The following is a 17008-nucleotide window of genomic DNA, read 5'->3' on the forward strand; positions in this document are numbered from 1 at the left end:
TAACCCGTTAGCTTATTATTATATTTCCGTTAAGTAAACTAGTTTAAGTTATTCTCGATTCTTATAGCCACAGAAATAAGCTTCTTCCTTTCTTATAAAGTATTTCCTTAGTAATTAATCTTGTTCCGAATCTCTTGCCTTAAGCTACTAAATAAGTTATCCCGCTCTTATAATAAACCCGTATATCTCAAGTTATCTAATAGGCTATTTAAGTAGGATATAAAGCTTTGGATACTCTAACCTGGCTATTGTTTTATATTCTTAAACTTAATAAGGATATTATTACTACGGTTTTCCGGATCCAAAATAGAATTCTTTATAAACTTAATAAAGGTTTCCTAATCCGTAGTATTAATATTTACTAATTACTCCCTATATTTCCAGATATCCCTGGCTATATCCTTAAAGCAGGAAGCATAATATATAATCTTTACTATATCTGTGGCCTAGGTAATCCTGCCGTCTTTATACTATTTTAGCTCCGCCTAGTAAAAGAAGTCCTGGGCTTCCTTAATACTCTTCCTCTTATAGGTTAGTAATTCTCGGGTTTTTAGAGCCCTATAAACCAAATATACTACTAGTAGTATAACAGATTCTATAATAGGTACCCGAATATCCTTAAGATAGTAAATCTGAGCTTCCAAATCCTCTAGATCCTCTCTCTATTATATCTCTGCTTCTAACTCAGTAATATAATAACAAGCCGCCGCTAGCTTCTCTATTATTATTATCCTACTAGCTAGTTCTGGGGGTATCTAAGTTCCACTCCCTTCTCCTAATTAGGCGGTAGCTAGAGTGGCTGACTAGGTACTTCCCTGGGTGCCTGACTGGGTCGCCCCAGTAATAGTAGAGGCGCTTCTTCTAGTTAATACTCCAGCTATTAGTAGTTTTGTCTGTCGACGGCTTAACTATCTCGCAACGAACTGCTCCCCGAAGGTTAGATTAATTAGAATATAAGATACGTAATAGCAGGGTAATATACAAGTAGTTAAGATAAGTAAGCTACGGAGTAACGCTTGCAAGTATAACTAATTCCAAGAATTGATTCTAATAAGAGACTAATTAATACCCCTTCCAAAGCTAGGAGCGTCTCCCTATATATTCCCTAGTACTTAGCCAGGCATGCAAAGCCCTTTACTTAATTAGGAAATCCCATGCAATCCATATGATTCCGATCGCAAGCTATACCCAAAATAGGAAACTAGATCCACGATATCTGACACCTGTTCATACGCCATTACGTGTGCCCATTATAATAATATCTATATCCGAGATACTAGTTTCACTTTGGGAAGGAGTATAATATAAAGTTAGATAGACTAATGGCTTTTATAAAGCTCGGGAACGAGCTTATTATAAAGAGAGGGTAATATTATAATTCCCAGATATCCGGTATCTGAGATACCTGTAATGCATATATTAACGAGCATCTAGCTGGATTTAGTAGCCTAATTAGGCTAGTGCTTATGTGGGATCGCACTCCCAAATTGGGACTAGTGCTTCCGTACATCTAGCGGAATACTAGATTCTATATATAGAGGCATGCGAGCTTGGGAAATGGGTATCGATTAGTTTATTACTGAGAACTAGTTCTTGGAATTAATTATATTTCCACGCTTCACTCTATACTTTACCCTATATTCCACCCCTTTACCTTGACTACTTGCGTAGCACCCTGCTATATTGGGAGCCTCACAATACCTTACCAGATACCAGATGCCTTCTAGGTATATATAATACGGCCGCTTTACTAGGGAAATATACTTGGAATGTACTAGAGATATTTAGAAGGCTAGCCCCTTCGGGACTAGTATACTATAGGGTATATATACTTCCTTACAGCCTCCTGTATTCTAGTTTTCCCTTCCTTAGCTTTAAATTGTCTTCGTAAGAGACCTTTTACCTTGCTTTCCAAGCCCTGAATACTATACCTGTAATAATATTAATATTAGATATAATAGTAATAAAAGAAATATAATTAAATATAATAATAGAATTAAAAAATATATTTCCTTTATAATATATTCTAATCCGGAAATAATAAATAAGAACTAGATTAATAATTTATTTATTATAGAATTTAAATAAGATTTATATATTTAAAAAATATAAATAATTTATTATTTAAATAATTAAAATACTTTATTTAATAATAGATTTATCTAAAATAACTTTATATAATTAGTTTTATTTATCTAATAATATTTAATAGCCTAAAACATATATTTAGAATCTATTATATTAAAGTATTACTAAATAAATTAAGTATTATTATATATATTATAATAAATTAAAATAAAATATAAGCCTATAAAATCGATTTTCAAATATTATTTAAAAATACTAAATTAATAAAGGAAATAATCCTATATATAATCTAATAATATAATTAATATATATAAAAATTACTAAAAATATTTTATTTTCAATTTATTATTATATTATAACTATTTAAAAGTATTTAGTTATTTTTTATTTAAAATTAAATAATATTTTATATAGCTTAAATAACTTATATCTTATATATATCTTAGTTTATTTATATAATAAAGAGCTTATTTAAAAGAGAAATCGAAATCGAATATAGGCTAAATATATATTAAATCTATTTAGGATTATATAATATATTTATAGAAAAGGAAATAAAATAACCGGTTTATAAATAAAATAATTATATTTTTTTTAATATAATATTTTTCTTTAACTTTAATTAGTATTTAGAAAATACTAGCCTTTTTAATTATTAGTTTTAGCTAAGATACTTTTTTATAATATTATTTTAACTTTTAATTCCGGTTTAAATAAATAAGCTTAAAGATATTTTAATATTAAATCTTAATTCTTAATTTAAGCTATTACTATTACTACTATTAATTAGTATATAATAATACTTTTTAATTTATATTATTTAGTAATAGTTTCAAAATTAGATTTATTTATATATTAATTAAATAGTTTAATAAAATTATTCTTATTAAAGAAAGTTATTTATAAGAAAATAATTAGATATTATATAATTAATTTTAATTTACTTTAACCTGAAACTTATTTCTAATTATAAATCTTTTTCTAATTCTAATATCTTTTCTTTATTTATTTTTAGCCTTTTTATCTAATTAAATTTTAGCTAATTCAAACGAATTTAAAAGCTATTTAAATAGTTTAATTTAGGTATTAGTTCTAATTCCGGCCATATTACTAATTCTATACTATATTATATAGTTCCTATTAAAATTTAGTTATTATTTTGATTTTATCTAGAAATAGTATTTAATTTCTTTATAAATAATAACTTTTATAATTAGTATTTTTATTTCTATTTAAAAACAAAGTTCTTTATATCTAGAAATAGTATTAAACTTCCTATAAATCCCTTTTAGTCTTTTATAAACTAGTCTATAATATCTCGTTTGCCTTTTTTTATATAGAAATTCATATACTAATTTTCTTTTCTTTCTAAAATATCCTAAAATATTCTTATATTCAAACTAATAATAATTTAATTAATTTTCTTTTACTATTTTTAATAAAAATACTTATAAATAAAATAATTTCACTTTTCTATAAACTACTTCTAATCTCTTATAATTAGTATTTTAATTATATTTAGAAATAATATTCTTTATAAATAGCTTCTTAATAATTCTAGGAATTTATATATTTCTAGAAATAGTAAAACTTTTAAGAAAAAGGCTTTTAAGAATATAATAGACTTTAGAATTAAAGATCCTAAAAGCCTATAAGCTTATAGAACTATTTTAGCTTCCGGGAAAAAATATTCTAAAAATAATTTAGTTCTTAAAATATTTTAGTATTCCTATATAATATTACTATTTCTTATATTTATTACTATATATTTTAATTTTCTTTATTTATCTAAACTTTAATTATTTAATTTATAATTACCTAGCCTTAATTAGAAATACTAGATCTCTATTTTTATTATATATTTAATATCTAATATTAATATTTCTAATCTTTTATAATATTTTCTAATATTATATCTAGATCTTTATAAAGGTTTTATATTTCTTTTAGATAAGCTAGTTAGAGAATTCTATAATAAAATCATAATAAATAAAATATATTATAAAAGAAAGAAATTAGTTTTATTTCTTATAGTAATTCTATATTTAGAATTCTATAATTTTAATTATTTAATAGCTTATACTAGAGCTAGCAGGCTAAATATTAGATGCTTTTCCTTTTTCTTATTTTTCTGAACTAAAATTTTATTTTTTATTTTTTAGAAAATACTTTTTAATATTTTCTAGTATTATATTCTTTAAAAAAAAATAGTTTACTAAAAATAAAGTATTAGTATTTATATATTAAAGCAAATTATTACTCTATTTATTATCTTTATTATAAATAATAGCTATAATATATAAATCTTAGATTTATATATAATATATTAATTATATTTATAAATAATTAAAGTTATATTAATATTATTAAATTCTTTTATTTTATAAGCTTTTATAATTAAAGAATCTATTTTCCTATTTATTTTCTTATTTTTTTATTTTATTTTTCTCTTATTACTTTATTTAATATTTATAATATCTATTAATACTAAATAGTAATTTATTTAGAATAGTTTTAATATATTTCGAATATTAAATCAAAAGTATTTAAAAGTTATTTATTATTTAGATCTTCTATTTAAATAGCTATTTTTAAGAACTTTTATATAATAGCTAATAGAAATATAAAAACTAATTTTAAGCCTATAGTTATATAATAAAAGACTTGAATTAATTTCCTCTAAACTAAAGTAATAAAGAGCTATATTTAAATTCTTAATTTTCTAAAATCTTAGCTAAAAGAAAAAGCCTTAATCGGGTAATAGAGGGCCTAAATTAGCTCTTTTAAATCCAAGTAATAGGAAGTCAGATTTAGACTTCTTTAAATCTAAAAATAGACTAAGCTCTATAAGCCCCTTTATAATATTATTTATTCTTATAATATATAATTCTATTTAGTTCTTATTCTTTTTATAAAACCAGATAAGAGTTTTTATAATTCCTGGAATTATAAAACCTCTATTAGCTTTTAATTAATATTTATTCTATAATACTATTTATTCTAAAACTTTTAAATCTTATAATAATAAATAATTACTATTAACTAGATTTGAAAACTTATTATTTATAAAAATGACTCTAATTCTATTCTTTTAATAATATTAGTTTATTACTTATAATTCTATATATTAATTCAAGTATTAATTCTATTATATTAAAAAGTATATCTCATTTATCTAAACTAGTTATAGCCAGGCAAGCCTAAATAAGCTTTTTATTCCTGGACTTATAAATAAAGCCAAAGCTAAAACGAAATATATAATAGAAAGAGAGATTATAATAGAAGCTACTATAATAAGAAAAGAGACTTTATTAGTTAGAGAGATACTAATTTCTCTTAGAAATAATAGAAAATATAGTAATAAGAAATATAGGCTTAATAAATTAGTAAGTATTAATATATTTACTATAAAAAATAAGATAATAAATAATATTAAATTTTTTATAAATATTATTTCTTATTAAAGCTCAGATAATATTATTAGTCTTTATTAGTAAAATAGGCCTAATTAGATTAGTATAAAAATAGTAAAGTTATTTAATTAATATAAGAAGAATTATAACTATAATATAATTAGCTAAAAAGTATTTAATCTAATTTCTATAGCTTTTATAAGAATATTACTTTTAAAATAAATATCTTAAGATATTATAGCTTATAGAATCCTATAGATTTTAAAAGAATAATTTTAGAATTATAAATATTATAGAAGAATTCTCCTAATATAATTCTCCTAAAAGAATTCTTATATAAACTTAGAAATCTTAAAAGAATACTTTTAAAATTATAGATATTATAAGAGAATTCTTATAAAAGTCTTAGAATTTTAGAAGAAATTACTTAGGAAATTTCTCTAAGGATTTTTCTCTTATAACTAAACACGTGATCTATTTCTTACTAGGTATTATATAATACTTTACTATTTATATAACTTATATATATATACCATATTTAGTATATTTAGCTAATATTACTCTTGTTTTATATTTCTCTATTAGAATTCAACTTATATTATATTAAATATCTATTATAATATCTATTTCTATATCTCGAAACATATCTTATTATAAGACGAATTTATAGTTTTGAAATTGTAATTTTTTTCTTAGTAAGTCTATAAAGTTATTATTAATATATTACTTTCTTTAACTATTTATTCCTATAGAGTTTACTTAGTAATAAAGAAAAGATTATAGTTAATTATACTACTAATTACTGCTTTAGTTATTTCTTCCTGCTTAATTATAACTATTAGAGTTTCTTCAAAATTCAGAATACTTAGGGAAAGGTCTTATAGAGAAAGAATATAGCCCCGAGTTTTAAAGATACTCAGAGAGGAAGGTAGTACGGTCCGGGAGTTATACCGTGCGAGGAGAGGGGTATAAACGCTATATATTTTGGTTTGAGGATTTTGTACTTAGTAATGTATATTAGCCTGGTTATAATATACGGTATTTAAGTCCGGGCTCGCGAAACTTTATCAGCCACTATTCTCAGCCACGATTCTCAGGTCATGTATATGGCGTAAAATGTCACGAGTGTGGCGTAAGAGCAGGTTTCTCGAACTTTCCATCGGCAGGTGGCAGCACACTAGTGCCTGGGCGATTGAGCGCCGTCTCTCGTCGGGCTAATCGTTCGGCGGTTCCCACCTACAATTCGCCTAGCACGCCTTGTAGGTGAGGGATAGCGATACGCACAGAACAGCGATACGCAAATTTTTTACCCCACTTCCACACATCACTCTACCAAAATCACCAAAATACCACCCGAACTATATGAAATCAAAGAGCGCATAGCTAAAGCCTCTCATGTAATAGATAATAATCCTTACCTGAAAGGTATAAAGGCTGCAAAGTAATTTGGGGCCCTATACGAATGTCTAATGGCTTGTTAATATAGGCGTCTACCCAGCCACTTGCAAGAGGGGCAGAACAAAAAGCTCTCCGTACCACAAGACAATGCCCTAAAAGAATATATTCTTATGCTCTAATATTCCGGCCATAGGGCTAATATATACAAGATTCATATAGTTATAGGAAGGCTCCTTTTTTGGAGCTCTGGGAATCCTAATTTATTAGTATTAATTTAATAAACTAAAGTATAAATAGTCCGGCAAGCCAAATTCCTTAAATTAATATAAGAGAAGCCTTTATTCGCAAAACGATTAGCTATATATATTATAGAGAATATTAAGAGGTATTTCCAGGAATTTAATTAATATAAGAGAAGATATAATATAGAGAATTATAATATATCTAACTTTAATAAAAGTAGGTTCCAAATTAGAATTATTACTAGTAATTAAGTCTATATTTCCCATAATTATAAAGCTATATATAATATAGATCCAGAGAATTAAGAGCTTATAATAGTAGTAGCTATAATTAATTATAGAGGAACTAAGATACTAGTAATAATTATATTTAAAAAAGTATATTACTTATAGAAATATTTCAAAAACTAGCTTAATAAAAATATACTTTTTATATAATCTCCTATAGGATTTACTAATTATTAGCTTAAAGTATATTATATTAAGTATTTTAATAGATTCTATTTCTCTTCTAGATCTAGTAAATATTATATCTTGATTTTTAATAGCTATAGCTCTTATATTAGTTATAAATTCCTAGACTATTATTAGAAGTATTATATATAACTATTTAAGCTTCCTATATATACTACTTACTTTCTCTAACCTCTTAATATAGCCGTTTTCCAAGCTTTAAAGTATTAGTTTCAAGTCAAATTATATTAAGAGATCTTTATAAATATAGAAATAATAGATAAAAAGGCATTTTTTATAATATTTCAGAGGTTTTAGGATAAGATATTTAATAGTTATATAATTATATAGAATTCCTTTAAGAAAACAGGACTAATTTCTCTTAAACCAGAAATAGTACTCTTAAAAATAAAGAAATATAAGTAATTTCAGAAGTAAATAAGATAATAAGCTTATATACTATCTTCTCTAATCTCTCTAATTCAATAATCTTTACTAATTCTTCCCTTCTTTCCTCTCGCATTTGCTACCCTACTACTTTATATTCCTCCTTCTGCTAAGAATTAGGCTAATTAGGCCATGCCATTAATAATTCATATATAAAAGAAGGGTATTATATATATAAAGAAGTAAATAAAAGTAGTAATAAATAGTATACTAATTATACTATCTATAAAGCATATATAAGAAAAGGTTAAGAATATAATAGAGCGATATATACTATCTAGTGCTTTAGTAAAACAAAGAGTTCATGATTTGAGCCTTATAGAGCAAGAAAGGAAGAAGAGAAATAATAGGAATAATAAAAGATTATTCAAAAATATAAAGAGATTTATATATATTAAGGGCAAGTAGATATTGTGGCAGATAACGAGGATGAGGTCAAAGTAGTTAATATACGGAATGTACAATTAGCCAAACCATAGAGGAAAAAGTATTAATAGATAATAGTATTATTTCCAGAGGACTATTAGAAGGTAAAGGCTCAAATGCGCTATACTTTCTATGATTTATAAGAGTAATGCATAGGGTTTAAGCTAAATAATAGTAGATTTTAGTAAAAAATTTGCGTATTACTGTTCTGTACATATTGCTATCCCTCACCTATAAGGCGTGCTAGGCGAATTATAGGTGGGAACTATTAAACTAGCTAAGTAATAAAGCTAGGGTCACGTACTTGCAATATAAACCAAGTAAACGATACTGAATTAACTACTATTCTATAGTGGTAAGTAGCCCGTATATATAGCCCTAAACCCCCTAAGTCACATGTACTAAATCCCTATACCAGCTGAACCGATTACAGCTATACAGGGTATTCCAGCCGTATATGGTATTCCAGCTATATAGGGTATTCCAGCCATACAGGGTATTCCAGCTATACAGGGTATTCTAGCCGTATAGGGTATTCCAGCTAAATAGGGTATTAAGCTAGTATATAGCCCTATAGCATTCGGTTCCAGGGCTTACTAAGCCTATTAGGGGCCTCAGGCCCCTAATTTCAACAGTCCCCTTACATACTACTAAAAATAGCCCTAAGAAAATAATTCCAAAAATCACCGCTTTACTTACTAAAGCTTCTAGAGCCTTAGTACCCAAAAATCAAAAACAGCCCTAAAAATAGCCCAAAGAACAGCCTGTAATTCCGTAATTACAGTACAAATAGCCCCTTAATATAGCACCTAAGGGCCGCAAGCGAGAGAGGCTTGGTAAGCATATTAGCTACTATTTCCTCAGTAGGGATATACTTAATAGTAACCTTATTAAAGGCTACTAGCTCCCTAATATAATAGTAGCGGACGTTAATATACTTGGTTCGGGTATAAGCTACAGGGTCCCTAGCCAGTACTATATAACCCTGATTATTGCTAAATATAGGGGTTGAGAGAGTAGTACCCAAATATTAGGTATATTCAAGCTCCCTAAGCAAAGCCCTGATTTACTACCCCTGTTTACTAGCCTCTAATAGGCTAATATACTCCGATTGGGTAGTAGAAGTGGCCACATAGCACTATTTAATAGAGGACCACGTAACAGGTCCCCTATTAAGCAGGTATAAGTGCCCTATAGTAGAGCGTCTGTCTACTATATCTCCTGTAAAATCTGTATTACTAAAGCCCTAAAGCTTAGGGCTTTTAGTATTCCCGATACCGTATGAGATATTATAATTTATAGTACCCTTCAGGTAGCGGAATACCCTTAGTATGGCATTCTAATACCATATAGTGGGTTCGGTATAGTACTGGCTAAGCTATCCAACCATATAAGTAATATTAGGGCGGGAGCCCTTTGAAACCCATATAGTACAGCCTATAGCCTCCTGGTACAGGCTCTAATTAGCCTATTCCTCCCCTAATTAGCCTGTAATTAGGGTATTCCGGTCGTTTACAGGGAGGTTTACAGGCTTAGCTTCCCCTAGCCTGAACCTCTTTATAAAGCCCGTAATATACTCGCTCTAATCAAGGTACAGAATGCGTTTCGTATAATCTCTATATACCCGAATACCCAAAATTAGGGCCATATTCCCCAAATCCTTGATTTCCTATAAGAAGGCTATTCCATTAATAACCTTCTGAATAGCCTATAGATCTCGGCCCAGAACTAGTATATTATTTATATAGAGCCCTATAATTATACTGCAATCTGCAGTAGTAAAAATACTCGGTTCACTAAAACAGGAACTAAAACCGAGGGTTTTGAGCCCTGTATAGGCTTTAATATACCACTTTCTCCCTAATTACTTAAGCCTATATAAGGAATTAAGCAGGAGGAGTACTAAGCCTTTGGTACACTTTAGTGCTTAAGGGGCCCGTATATACACCTCAGCATGGAGCTTAGAGCGTGAATAGGCACTAACTATATTAATTTAATATATTTCCAGGTCCTCGCAAGCCCCTAAAGCCAGTAAAATCCTTAGGCTTTTAGCCCTAATAATAGGACTAAAAGTCTCCAGGAAATCGTCCCCTAGAACTTGGCTAAAGCCTTGGCCTACTAGCCGAGCTTTATACTAATTAATTAGGCCCGTAGGAGTGTATTTAATAGTAAATACCCACTTATAGCCTATGGCTTTCTTTCCAGGAGGTAATAGTACCGGTTTCCAGGTATTGAGGGCTTGTAATTTAGTGAGCTCTTTACTAATTGCTTGCTTCTAATGGGCTCCATAAATAGGGTTATTTATAGCCTTAGTATAGGTTCTAGGAATCGAACGCTCCGTAATTACCGTATTCGCATGGTGTCCTATAATTGGTGGTTCTCCCTAATTAGGGGAATTAGGGTCCCCTGAATTAGTATCCCCTGAATCGGAATCCAAAGCCCCTATATCTACTACTATAGTATCCCTATAGTCCCCTGGAATGCTCTACCGGGGGTCAGGTAATAGGGCAGGAGAGTTACGTATACCCCCTGAATGCCCTATAATTACAGGAGCTTCAGGTACTATAGGCTGTTCCATTATAGCTTCCATTAGGTTAAACGGGACTGTTTCCTCCCTAATAAGCTCCTTATTCCAGTTCCATTCCAATCGCTCGTTTTCATAGAAAACAGGTATTATAGATACTATAATTTTCCCCTATTTAGGCTCATATAGCTTGTACTGTCTTAATATGGGCATATAGCCTATAAGACAGGCCTTAATAGCTATATTATCTATTTTTAAGCGATTTTCCTTAGGAACGTATATATATACTATATACCCGTATGCCCTAAAGTGCCCAATATTAGGGCGTTTCCCACTATAGGCCTCCTCAGGAATATTCCTATTAGGGCCTATTAGTGTCCGATTCCGTAAATAATAGGCTGTAATTACGGCTTCTCCCCAGAACCATATAGGGAGCTTGGCGTTTAATAACATGGCCCTAGCCACTAATATTAAGCTCCGGTTCAGGTATTCAGAAACCCTATTCTGTTTAAGAATATAGATAGTAGTATACTCAAACTATATACCATAGTTATCTAGTAATAAAGCCCCTAAGGACTTATATTCTGAGGCATTATTATAGTATATAGCCTTGATTTTATACCCTGATTCTAGCTTTACTAGGGCCTTAAACTGCAAAAACACAGTTCTTAGCTACTTCCTAGTTTTGGTAAGGTATACCCATAATTTCCGGGTATAGTTATCCGTAAACATAAGCATATAGATGTCCCTTTCTAGTATGGGTATACTATAAGGGCCCCAAAAATCACTGTGGATCCGTTCTAGTAGAGCTATAGCCCTCTCAGGGGCCTTCCGGTTTATTACCCTTACTATTTTAGCCTTGATACAGGGCTCGCAGGGCTCCTAAAGAGCCCTAATTGGCTCTTTAAGCCCTATAGAAATAGTGTATTCCAATTTTAAGCTTATAGAGCTTAAATAGCCAAAGCGGCAGTACCAGAGGTAGTTACTAGCTTGGTTTTCCGGTATAGTGGTTGCTTTTAGCCTAATATTAGTACCTTATAGGATACTATCCAGGGCATATACTCTCCCTAAGCGGCTAGTAACCCCTATTACTATTCCCTGAAACTCAATTAAGAGCTTCTTTCTAGTAGAACCAGTAGTAGTACGTATAGTAATACCCTTATCCTAAAGCTATAGTACCGAAATTAAGTTCCCAGCGAGCTTAGGTATATAAAGCACTCTAGTAAGCTTTATAGTTTGTATAGAGGCCCCCAGGGCTACCTGTAAAAGCATAGTACCCTCCGCAATAGCCGGAATACAGGCCCTATTGGCCGTAGTTACTAGTATAGGAGTGTCTAGTACCTTATACTCAGTAAAAGCCTCCCGTAAATAAGTCATATAACGGGAGCCTCCAGAATCAATTACCTATAGCAGGTCGTTTCTGCTATAAGTAGGCTCTACTAGAGCCATCCAACTGGTTTCAGTACTACTAGCGTTTGCTATAGGCTTCTTAGTTGATTTTCCAGGCCCTGGAGAGAGTTCTCTGCCTCCTCCAGGGGTTACTAAGGGTCCTGTACTAGGGCTCTTTTCCTGATTTTCTTGCTTCTCTCCCTTCTTGCTCCTGCAATCAGATTTTCTGTAGCCTTATTTACCATATTTGAAGCACTTCCCCTGAAATTTAGGGCTTTTTTTTCTTGTTTTAGCTAGTAAAACAGATTCCTTTAGGGCTTCTTTTGGTCCTATTCTCCGTTCGTACTCACTAAAGCAAGCTACTATTATACTATAATCAGTGGTACTCCCACTAATCTCTAGCTATAATATTAGGGAGCAAAGCACTTATCCAGTACCCTAATGGCCCCAAAAAGGATCGATATTTTGAGAGCTTTAGAGGGCTTTTCCGTAGGATCAATGGTTCCGATTTCGTACTATAAAGTACTCAATTCTATAGCTACCACAGCAATAGTAGCACCCCGTTCCGGTGGCTTATAGCTAGTAAAAGCCTGAATTTTGGCACTAAGCTACTATATGCCCAGGGGGGCATATAAAGCTTTTAGTACATCCCATTGCTCCCTGGCCGTTCCAAGAAGTAATATATGCTGTAAGGCTCCCTGAGTACATAAACTCATAATTATAGTACTCGCCTTAGCGTCCTTTACCTCCGTATAATCACTAGAAGGCCCTAAGGCCTTAGGATCACTCCTATCTCCAGAACCCCCTATAGAACCCGGTTCTACAGTAGCAATTTCCACCCCTAGGCTAACCACGTTCCATAGGCTTTGACTAATCAAAAGCCTACGTACCTGAACGCTCCAGGGCCTATAATTGGGCCCTGTAAGCCTGGCGATCCGGGGCTTTTCCACACTAAAGTCGTCTTCCATAGTATACTTCTGTGAGATATTTCCGGTAGGTACAAGTGAGCCGATTCAGTAATTTATAGTACATAGAGGTAGCTTCCGGTGCTCATAACCTGTTAAACTAGCTAAGTAATAAAGCTAGGGTCACGTGCTTGCAATATAAACCAAGTAAACGATACTGAATTAACTACTGTTCTATAGTGGTAAGTAGCCCGTATATATAGCCTTGAACCCCCTAAGTCACATGTACTAAATCCCTATGCCAGCTGAACCGATTACAGCTATACAGGGTATTCCAGCCGTACATGGTATTCCAGCTATACAGGGTATTCCAGCCGTACAGGGTATTCCAGCTATACAGGGTATTCCAGCCGTACAGGGTATTCCAGCTGGACAGGGTATTAAGCTAGTGCACAGCCCCATGGCGTTCGGTTCCAGGGCTTACTAAGCCTATTAGGGGCCTCAGGCCCCTAATTTCAACAGGAACCGCCGAACGATTAGTCAGGTGAGAGTCAGGTAACGACGTGGAATCGTTACCATCCACTAAGAATATTCTAGATTTATAATATAGTACAGTACACTTAGAAATCACATAGAAATAATTTATTATTTAAAGACTAATTCCCCCAGCCCCTCTTTTCCAAAGTTTAAAAGTATAAAGAGTATGAATTACTTGACTCCGTCGGCACCCTAGTTGAGCAGCAGCTGGATGACCTCGTGGTGCTTATCCTTAGAGGCCTGGCGCAGCGGCGTCTATCCGTTAGAAGCAGCTGCCTCGACATCAGCCTTCTTCTCGAGCAGTAGCGTCACGACGGCCTCGTGCCCGCTCTCAGTGGCTAATGACGGCGGCGTCCGGCCATAGTATCCTTATTCTTGAGCTTGGCGCCGCGGTCGAGCAGCAGCCTCACGACGGCCTCGTGCCCGTTCCAAGCAGCCCATGACAGCGGCGTCGAGCCAGAGAAGGGATCATTAGTCTTGAGCTCGGCGCCACGGTCTAGCAGCAGCCTCACGACGGCCTCATGCCCGCCCTCAGCAGCCCATGACAGCGGCGTCAAGCCAGAGAAGGGATCATTAGTCTTGAGCTCGGCGCCACGGTCGAGCAGCAGCCTTGCAACGGCCTCATGCCCGTTCTGGGCAGCCCACGATAGCGGCGTTAGGCCACTCGTATCCTTAGTCTCGAGCTCGGTGCCGCGGTCGAGCAGCAGCCTCACGACGGCCTCGTGCCCGTTCCGGGCAGCCCACGATAGCGACGTTAGGCCACTCGTATCCTTAGTCTCGAGCTCGATGTGGTCATTTGCAGTGGCGTAGATTAATGGTGTCCAGCCATTCATGTCTGCTAATATGGGCGAGAAGTCCCTAACCTCGCCATTGTTTCTTTTTGAGTCGACTTTAATGCTCTGGGCGGGAAATAGCTGCTGCCGTCCCGCTTGTGACTGCGGCTTCCGATCTCCAATATTCTTTTCACTCTCCTCGACCATAGCAACCTTTGCTAGCAGGAGCCTCACAATGGCTACCTGACCGGATCCAGCAGCCCATGACAATGGTGTCCGACCATTCTCATCCTTGGAATTAAGCGCGGCACCTCTCTCGAGAAGATATTCAACTATTTCTTCTTGCCCACCTTCTGCTGCCAAGGAGAGTGACATCCGTAAATCATCCTCTGAACTCGATTCAATACTCTTCCTATCCAAAAGATGCTTAATAATAATTTTGAGCCCTCGCTTCGCTGCATGCAATAGAAGGGTCTTCTCTTTGACCTCCCTCTCTAATATAGCTATATGCTCAAGCCATATACCTTTGAGGGAACTTGAGTAGCTTATTTCCACGACTACTGTAAGGCATCTTTCCCCATGAAGTAATAGAACTCGCTTCCTAATCGCAATATGTACGTGCTGCCCACTAGCTAGCACTTTCACAATTCGATCTTGCTGTTTTTGTGCTTTTTCGAGGACATTCCGATCCTGGATCCGGTGAACATTTGTTATACTGGCAGATATATCTGCTGAAAGACATCCTCCATATTTGCTCAATAGTATTTGAAAAAGATTTCTATCTTTGCATATAAACACTAGTCGACCTAGAAGTCCATCGGAAATAGCTGCCATATTCATAATCATAAGTCCGTCGGAGAGGTTGCAATTAGAATCGAAATTGACGATGCAGGAAGTGGCCTCTTGTGCATCTATACCTGCTAGCTTGACTACGCATTTCTCCATGTCTTCCCAATTCCTGTTGCGTATTGGATGCCATTGCTGGACATATATGGGCATTAAAGGATATTGTGAAGGGTCGATTATTTCTAGGTCAATGAGTTCAAGCGTCGTACTTTGCTCCCTTACAAAATCTTCGTTCGTAAGGAATATATCTTTTAAGTGAAGGGCGAATCGCGTTCTCTCTTTCCCTATCTCTGTATAGTGAAGAATAGCAAGTCCTTTCCCTTGTTGGCCATTGTTGATAAAGCGAAGTAATAGATGAATTCCTCTGCTACTCAGTGTTGAAGGACTGCTTGTGGCATAGGCAGGACTGACTGGGATAATATTGCCGGAGTCAGTGAACGCAGCTGGTGAATTTGCGAGAATTCCTCCATGATCCTCTTTTGACCTCCAAGCGAAGAGACTATGATCATCAGAGACCCTCATAATCTCCTCTTAAAGTCTAATAAACGCTCTCTCTCCTTCTCCATAGAGCATAGGCATATATATACCGAATAAACCCATCAAATAGTAGGCAAGATCTTTAATCCTTGTTGTTTCTCTCTTCGAAGCCCATGATATTCTTTGAGTAATGCTGGCATGCCTTAAATCATCCCCTAATAAGAAACTGTCAGGGATTCCAGTAATCTTAGATATGTCCCGTTGTAGATTTAACTTAGTACCGATCTCTTGCCATTCGTTATCGAGAAATATTACCGATGATGGTGCAATCAGCTCTTGGAGAGTCCATCCCCTAGTAAACCATCTGCTTTTCCGGAACTCGGGGCCTGTAATACTAGTCGTTCGATTAACGGAGCTGTGTGGGACGTCTGCTAGGTATGCGTAGCATTCTTCGGCTTCTTGGTACCAACGATACATAGAGTTGAGTGCTTCTGAGAGTTCTGCACTGCTCGTCTTATCAATACAGCACGTATTAATCCAAATGTAGTCGAATCCGTCTTTCGCAGCTATGAAGCAGGCTTTTGAGACCTTTTTGTAGCCTTGAAGTTTCGTTGCCTCAATCGTCTTGAGATTCTGAAGTGTAACTTCCTCCTCTCCCCACGTGTGCGAAAGAATCGCGTACCCTGGTACCTCTCTAGGGCTAAATTCTCGAAGTTCTATACTTTCTGTATGAAGGAGACGCATGGTTATAACCTGGAGGCGAAAACGCGGTGGTATAGCTCGGGCGATTGATGAATTCCTTGAGAATCTAGCTATCAACCTAGATTAAGATGAACTTTTCCGCTTTTGCAAAAACCAAGGGTTGCCGGGTCGTAAGGATTAATTTGATCCTTGGGGAATGAACGGAGGATGGAGAGAGGATGTCGTTGCCGCCTACACAATTTCGTAGCCTTACGCTCAAAATAGAGTCGAGGTTCTCTTTCAGGCAAGAGAAGAGTCTGTTACAGAGATTGCATCGATGTGTGACGCTGTGGATCCATTCTGTTGTACACACGAGAAATCAAGAAGAAGTGAAAAAACGAAAGAACGT

The 17008-nt window shown here is 33.7% G+C and overlaps 3 protein-coding genes across 3 annotated transcripts; all 3 read right to left on the reverse strand.

The window, feature by feature from the left end:
- Positions 1-12991: 12991 nt before the first annotated feature.
- Positions 12992-13398, reverse strand: K444DRAFT_724474 (uncharacterized protein; the record flags this gene model as incomplete). Its single annotated transcript, XM_024888625.1, has 1 exon — positions 12992-13398. Exon 1 carries the CDS (start codon positions 13346-13348, stop codon positions 12992-12994), a length of 357 nt encoding a protein of 118 aa, XP_024735729.1. The 5' UTR covers positions 13349-13398.
- Positions 13399-14220: 822 nt separating this feature from the next.
- Positions 14221-14562, reverse strand: K444DRAFT_483572 (ankyrin; the record flags this gene model as incomplete). Its single annotated transcript, XM_024873052.1, has 1 exon — positions 14221-14562. A coding segment is annotated over one exon (342 nt), but the record flags the coding sequence as incomplete, so codon positions are not given.
- Positions 14563-15693: 1131 nt separating this feature from the next.
- On the reverse strand, positions 15694-17008 carry K444DRAFT_724490 (HET-domain-containing protein). Its single transcript, XM_024888626.1, has one exon. The coding sequence runs from the start codon at positions 16660-16662 to the stop codon at positions 15973-15975; it is 690 nt and encodes a 229-aa protein (XP_024735731.1). The 5' UTR covers positions 16663-17008; the 3' UTR covers positions 15694-15972.

This window comes from Hyaloscypha bicolor (genome assembly GCF_002865645.1).
Source record: "Hyaloscypha bicolor E unplaced genomic scaffold K444scaffold_87, whole genome shotgun sequence".
NCBI classification, from domain to species: Eukaryota; Fungi; Ascomycota; class Leotiomycetes; order Helotiales; family Hyaloscyphaceae; genus Hyaloscypha; species Hyaloscypha bicolor.